Here is a 6968-nt window from a genome sequence, read left to right on the forward strand (position 1 = left end):
CACCAGATTCAGACGACGTGCCATCACGCCATTCACACAATCATCCATATTCCGTACTTGGTTTAAGAGAGACTCCATATCTTCCTCCAACATCGATAGAAGATCTCGATCTTCCCCAACTGGATCCTTTTCCAAAAGAATTTGATCTCTCAATTTTACATTCTCATTCAGTTTGACCAAATAACCAGAGATTTCCTCAGCAACATCAATTTCCTCTCGGTATTGAATATTCCACAAAACATGATCAAAGGGCTTTCCATCGACCTTATTTCTCAATGAACGTAATGCGTCTGTTTGACCCTGCTCTTGCAACATTTCAAGTTCCAAACGCCTTTGGTTTAGTCGAAGAAAATACTCTGTAACCAATGGGTGATGAATGGGATTTAAAAGAGCTCGAGTGCTTTCCTCGAGAAACCATTTATTATACGGAATAGGATTTTCGTGTGTGAGCTTCTTGACCCCACCTTGTGTTCCACCTGCACCAAACAAAAAGAATAATGCCTTCCGCATTATATTGTCTTGTAGCGGAAGGGTGAGAAAAGCAAAAAAAAAAAAACAGTCTAGATGGATCAAGATTATTACAAGCACATTAATGAATACAGAATAATATCAAATTTAAAGAACTTGGATGGCCTTCAACTACATCATGGGTTTAGTAATAAGTTTTCCGCCTGTATTTCTCTTCTTGTTCCTTTCCCTTCCGTCAATTATTGCGTTTAGGTGTGCAGTTCCTTTTTTTTTTTTTTTTATTTGCCAAAATTTCCCATTCTTGTCACTCTCACATTTCTTTAAATGGATGTACATTTCAAATATATATATATATATATATATATATATATATATATATATTATACATTTAAAAAAAAAAACATCTTGGTGATATATATATATTGGGGGATAACCCTGTTTACATGTCTCTAAATGATAACAATCTTGGAGTTCATAAGGTGTTATCCTGATCTGTGAACTCCTGAAACTGCTTGTACGTGATGTCACCGTTTTCATCTGCGCGATCGTCAAACAAAATAGACACCAACATATCTTCATCATCCTTTGACATATTGAAATGCATAATTTTATTGAGTGATTGACGAAAAACATCGCGATTCATTTTTGATGTGGTACTATAGCCTCCCAAAAGACGAAACTGCTCTTGTGTATTTCCCCTCCTCTGTATTAACTTTTGTCGCAATTCAACTGCCAATTTTTGCCTCCGTTTAGTTCTTTCGGCATTTGATGCAACCAATTTAAGCGATTCATCTTTAGACATATTGACGCTCTTCACAGAGCGTACCGTAAGTGAAGCCTCATCCATGTCTCCCGAAAAGGTGACATTCACTACCTTTAGAAACTGGTCAAATGAGATAACACCAGTACTATCTGGAGCGATATTTTTCACAAGTAAAACGGCCTCCTCATCGGTTATTGTGCAGCTACAAGAGCGTAAAAATTCACGAACCTGGCGGTAACCGAGAACACCATTGGGGGCAAGCGTGCAATAAGCTTCATGAACACGAAGAAACTTCAATTGTATCTGTTGTTTAAATAAAAGTAGTAAATCCCTCACTCGAGTTTCTGTAGCAGAGCTCTCCTTATCCTCCAAAATACGTTCGGTTTCATCAGTCATCGCAATGAGTTTAAAGGGTCGCTCCAAGACAATAACTTCCTTACCCACTTCAAAATCTTCAGGGGAATAAGGAACACTGGAGCCGTCAGGCATCCTTTTTTCATGTACCCCTTTAGCGAGAAATCGCCCAGCAATGAACCCCGAGTTTCGCTCGGGTATTTCAAAAATCTCAATTTCATCACTTGCACGATGAAACGAAACCAAAAATTTTCTTTTTTCATCCCCTGGAACCAGTGGTTTGGACAGTATAGCCAGAAAACGTAAGACGCGTCCCTCCTCTTTTTCTATTTTGGCAAAATCAGGTCTTTGGGGTCTTGCTGTCAATGTAATCCAGTTAGCGCGTTTTTCACGCTCACTACCAAACCCATTCGGTGGAGGAGGATAAAATTTGACAGGTGTTTTCAAATCAACTTGAACAAATGGATCAATATCAACTTTGGGAGCAAGTTCAATACCAAGTTTGTTTTTCATATATTCCCGTGTAAAAGAATCGGCGTCATAAATGTAATACGGTCTGCCATGAATGATGTAAGTTTCGTCAATTTGCATATCATCGGCCACAAGAAAGTCACGCTTCATTACTACACCGAATGTGTGTTCTTGAAAACGAGTCTTTTGAAGGTCAACACCAGGACGGGGAACTCTTTGGCGACCCAGAATTGTTGTACCACCATCGCGTCCAGAATTTTCAGGCCTTCTCTCTACAATTTCAAATGTATCATTTTCCAGATAAATACGAATAGCACAAAAACGCAAATCCCCTTTAAGATTTTCACGGTCATCCCACAATGCAAAAAAGGTCAAGTGCTCATTTATGTTATGCTTCAAAAATTTCTGTGCCGCAAGGATATCCTCAGTTGCATGTTTTGTGTAAATACCAGTTAGCTGCTGTTCAATGGCTCGCTTCCTATCCATATCATCAGAAGTGGCCAAGCGATGAGTACTCTTGGAACGCTGAGCCTCCATTCCGGTTCCAAATTTATCTAGTTCAGCTGGCCAGGGTAACGAGTCTGGAACTTCTTCCCCGCGTATTTTTTTGTAATACATTCTACTTCGCATATCCATATCCAAAATATAATATTTTCTTTTGAAAATTTCAATTGAACCCCCGATCTTAAAATCATCAAGTGTGATAAGTTCATTGATTTCATCCATCCTTTTCGGTACCTGTCGACGCGACAATATCTTTGACTGCAGAATGCCACTATTGTCTTGTTTCGCCTCTATTATTGAAATACTGTTGTCCTGTAAATGATAACGAATACAAACCTTTCTCACTATGGCTGTTTCAGTCGAAGATTCGGGAATGTTTTCAATAAAGTAAGCCAGAAAACGAACCACATAATCTTTTCCACCGTTTGGTACATCAAAGTTTGCAACGGTCCATCCATTAAATACATCCTCATCATCACTTTCCCCATCTACTGCAGTTTGTGTCCTCTTTTTCCCATCTCGGGTAAGACCACCTCCGTTGTAAATATACTCAGTATGAGGAGCGTAATCCACTTTTGGGGGCAGTAGAAGATTATGACTTTTTCGAAGAGTATTAAAGCAAATTGGATCATCATGAAAATTGGCACCTATGCACAAAGGGAGATTGTTTTCCAGTGTAAAATTCTCATAGCGGCGAGTAGGTTGAGTGCGCACCACACTGTTTTTCATGCCTTCAAGTTGCTTGGAATTAAACAGGAAAAAAAAAAAAAAAAATTGAGAAAACAAGGAAAATAAACATGAAAAGATGGCGTTTTATCGATCATTTTTAATTATTATTATTATTATTATTATTATTATTATTATTATTATTATTGTTTGCTTCTTGCAAAATTTCGTAATGTTGAAGATTGTGATAGGTGATAATTACAAAGCAATAAAAAAAAGGACAATAGAAAGTAAAAGAAAACTGTCTAAAACCCCCCTCCATAAAATAATAATAATAATAAAACAGGTTTTCTCACGGCTTTTTGTTGTTGTTTTGTTTTTGTTTTTGTTTTTGTTTTTGTTTTTGTTTTTTTTTTGGGGGGGAAGGGGAATGATGCATGCGATCTAAGAGAAAAGGCAATTATATATATATATATATATAATATATATATAATGTGAAAGGAAGTGCATCTCTAATATTTCGTTCTAAGAAACAAAAACCGCTGAAAGTGAAGGCATCTCTAATGAAGCCACATTGGCAAATTTTTGTGAAACATACTTTCGACGAATGGCTTGTAATTTTGAAGAAGAAGAAGACAAGGTTTTTGTGAAACTCAAAAGCTTTTCTGATAGAGAAAAAATTTCATCTAATGTTATTCCTCGACTAACATGAATCATTTCTCGATCCCATAGTTTTTCTTGTGAAATATTTGAGCGATCCAAAGAACGATTCCATGCCACAAGTAAACGACCAAGTAAAACCGAAGCAGCCGCAATACGAGAAGGCAAATATTGTAGCATCTCATAGTTGTGAGAAGCAGACTCCAAAAAGAAAAAGGTTGCATCACGTACCATTGCTTCAGTATCTCCAGAATCCAGAAAGTGACAAGCTAAAGGATACGTCGTGGGGACAGTAAATCGAAATCGCAATGTAAGCGCAATATCCCTTTCCATCTGAAAAACCTCCTCTGCAGAATAAGTATTTGCACAAATAAATACGCAATCTTTTATTCCAGGTGGCCATATCTCTTCGTGTTTTGCGGAGAGGAGAATAGCAGAAATGCCAACCAACTGAAGCTTTGCCCGACTTACCTTTTTGGCGCACAAATATCGATCTACAATGTCGATAGCCAGATAAAAAGACTCAGGATGAAGTTTAAATTTTATAGCCACATCAACAAGCCAATCCACAAGAATCATCCTCATTCTTTCAGTTACCTCAGGTTGATTCACCATATAACTCGGGTCACGATAATGACTCCTTTCCGCAACTAGAAGGTAATCACCAATTTCCGCGCTGTATTCAGGCACATATGCCGGACCCATAGTTAATTCATTGTGGCGGCAATGCTGGTTTCCGTCAACTCCCTTTGAAACAGCACTAACAATTCCATTTCTCCCAACGGGTGGCTGAGAAACCAAAGCAGGTAAAGGCTTTCGTGCTACATTAAGGCGGTTAGTCTGATCAGCAAAAACACACGTCTCTGCCATTTTCATTACCAATCCTACAATGCTGTAACAGAAGTAAAAAAAAAAAAACAAGAGAGAGAGAAAAAGAAAAAAGATAGAATCAAAATCAACAACACAAACAAAACCATAAAAAAGAATAAATAAAAAACACTCAACATATAAACTAAAAAAGAATATATTAAAAAGAAAAAGTCAAGGGTTTAAACAAAACAAAAAATTTATAAAAGAAAAAAATTACAAAAAGCAGACGGCTCTGTTGTCATAAATACTAATTAAATAATGCAGAAAGTAAATCAAAACAACAACAAACAAAAAATTTCAAACACTCCCTTATTCATCAGACGAACTAATAATAATAACAAAAATAGGAATAATCTTCTGGGCCGCTGGCTGGAACCTGAAATTATGTACAAAAACCAAACAAGATAAAGAAAAAAGGGGGTATCGAAGAGGTAGTCAATTGCCTCAGTGTTTTCCTCCGATAATATCCAAAAACATATATAAATATATATTATATACCGTTGACCGCTAGCGTGGCCTTTGCACTCAGTGAATGTACAAAATATTACCTCTTACGACGAGGCAGACTTTGAACTCCTCCAACCACAAGACCCCGCCGCGAGGTGGGAATCAAAAAGGAACTGAGTGAAGAAATACAATTAAACAATGGCGAACTATCAGGCAAATATCGGTTCCCCAATCCCAAAAAGACGTTATGTTCTTCCTCAAATTCACAACACAAAATAAAAACTAAAAAACGAATATATCCGTTTCATCAAGATACACGTATATATACATACATATATATTAATTAAAGCAGCGGGCTCTCCTACATCTATTCCTTCAGAGCCCGCCAAAACACATGGAAAATGAGGCTCCGCAGGCCCCTTTCCGGATTTTGCCACGAAGCCTCCGGACGCTTCGCTTCCCCACATGTGGCGCGGGAACTGCGTCAGCAATTTTTCTTTTTTGCTGCGGCGCCCGCGCGCTCGAAAAGCCCACCCACCGCCCGCCTCGGCTCGGTGAAAAAGCGACTGGCGGCGCGCGGTGGTGGAAAGAAAAAAAAAAGTGGGAAGTGTACGGCACCCCGGGTTCCAGCGCCATCACTGATCGCCGTACTAACGAGGCCTGTGGCCGCTTAACTTCACAAATCGGACGGGATGTGGTGCACTCGGCCAAGTATGGTCGTACCCGGCGACGCGCCACGCGATGCGCAACCGCCGACGCCACGGGAGATGATGAAAACAGGGGGAAAAAATTTAGGAAAAACGGCAAGAAGAAATTTTTAAAAGGAAAAAAAAAAACACATGGAAAATGAGGCTCCGCAGGCCCCTTTCCGGATTTTGCCACGAAGCCTCCGGACGCTTCGCTTCCCCACATGTGGCGCGGGAACTGCGTCAGCAATTTTTCTTTTTTGCTGCGGCGCCCGCGCGCTCGAAAAGCCCACCCACCGCCCGCCTCGGCTCGGTGAAAAAGCGACTGGCGGCGCGCGGTGGCGGAAAGAAAAAAAAAAAGTGGGAAGGGTACGGCACCCCGGGTTCCAGCGCCATCACTGATCGCCGTACTAACGAGGCCTGTGGCCGCTTAACTTCACAAATCGGACGGGATGTGGTGCACTCGGCCAAGTATGGTCGTACCCGGCGACGCGCCACGCGATGTGCAACCGCCGACGCCACGGGAGATGATGAAAACAGGGGGAAAAAATTTAGGAAAAACGGCAAGAAGAAATTTTTAAAAGGAAAAAAAAAACACATGGAAAATGAGGCTCCGCGGGCCCCTTTCCGGATTTTGCCACGAAGCCTCCGGACGCTTCGCTTCCCCACATGTGGCGCGGGAACTGCGTCAGCAATTTTTCTTTTTTGCTGCGGCGCCCGCGCGCTCGAAAAGCCCACCCACCGCCCGCCTCGGCTCGGTGAAAAAGCGACTGGCGGCGCGCGGTGGCGGAAAGAAAAAAAAAAAGTGGGAAGGGTACGGCACCCCGGGTTCCAGCGCCATCACTGATCGCCGTACTAACGAGGCCTGTGGCCGCTTAACTTCACAAATCGGACGGGATGTGGTGCACTCGGCCAAGTATGGTCGTACCCGGCGACGCGCCACGCGATGTGCAACCGCCGACGCCACGGGAGATGATGAAAACAGGGGGAAAAAATTTAGGAAAAACGGCAAGAAGAAATTTTTAAAAGGAAAAAAAAAACACAGGAAAATGAGGCTCCGCGGGCCCCTTTCCGGATTT

The 6968-nt window shown here is 41.1% G+C and overlaps 3 protein-coding genes and 3 non-coding genes across 6 annotated transcripts, besides 10 other annotated features; 3 read left to right on the forward strand and 3 right to left on the reverse strand.

Moving 5' to 3' along the window:
• Positions 1-510, reverse strand: Tc00.1047053506711.4 (peptide chain release factor 1, putative; the record flags this gene model as incomplete). The annotated part of the gene is made up of 1 exon (XM_799860.1): positions 1-510. A coding segment is annotated over one exon (510 nt), but the record flags the coding sequence as incomplete, so codon positions are not given.
• Positions 1-6968: a sequence feature (heterozygous, non-Esmeraldo-like haplotype).
• Positions 810-856: a microsatellite.
• Tc00.1047053506711.10 (hypothetical protein, conserved) lies at positions 941-3289 on the reverse strand (the record flags this gene model as incomplete). The annotated part of the gene is made up of 1 exon (XM_799858.1): positions 941-3289. The coding sequence occupies one exon, from the start codon at positions 3287-3289 to the stop codon at positions 941-943; it is 2349 nt and encodes a 782-aa protein (XP_804951.1).
• Positions 3311-3366: a sequence feature (A-rich).
• Positions 3390-3437: a microsatellite.
• Positions 3547-3569: a sequence feature (AT_rich).
• Positions 3586-3643: a microsatellite.
• Positions 3688-3718: a microsatellite.
• On the reverse strand, positions 3752-4762 carry Tc00.1047053506711.30 (cyclin, putative; the record flags this gene model as incomplete). The annotated part of the gene is made up of 1 exon (XM_799859.1): positions 3752-4762. The coding sequence occupies one exon, from the start codon at positions 4760-4762 to the stop codon at positions 3752-3754; it is 1011 nt and encodes a 336-aa protein (XP_804952.1).
• Positions 4792-4969: a sequence feature (A-rich).
• Positions 5105-5533: a mobile genetic element.
• Positions 5232-5253: a sequence feature (AT_rich).
• On the forward strand, positions 5819-5928 carry Tc00.1047053506711.40. The gene has a single exon (XR_008255374.1). It is a non-coding gene; the product is annotated as a 5S ribosomal RNA (M5) (ribosomal RNA).
• Tc00.1047053506711.50 lies at positions 6265-6374 on the forward strand. Its single transcript, XR_008255375.1, has one exon. It is a non-coding gene; the product is annotated as a 5S ribosomal RNA (M5) (ribosomal RNA).
• Positions 6710-6819, forward strand: Tc00.1047053506711.60. Its single transcript, XR_008255376.1, has one exon. It is a non-coding gene; the product is annotated as a 5S ribosomal RNA (M5) (ribosomal RNA).

The sequence above is a fragment of the Trypanosoma cruzi genome, genomic scaffold (assembly GCF_000209065.1).
Source record: "Trypanosoma cruzi strain CL Brener 1047053517181 genomic scaffold, whole genome shotgun sequence".
Classification (NCBI taxonomy): domain Eukaryota; phylum Euglenozoa; class Kinetoplastea; order Trypanosomatida; family Trypanosomatidae; genus Trypanosoma; species Trypanosoma cruzi.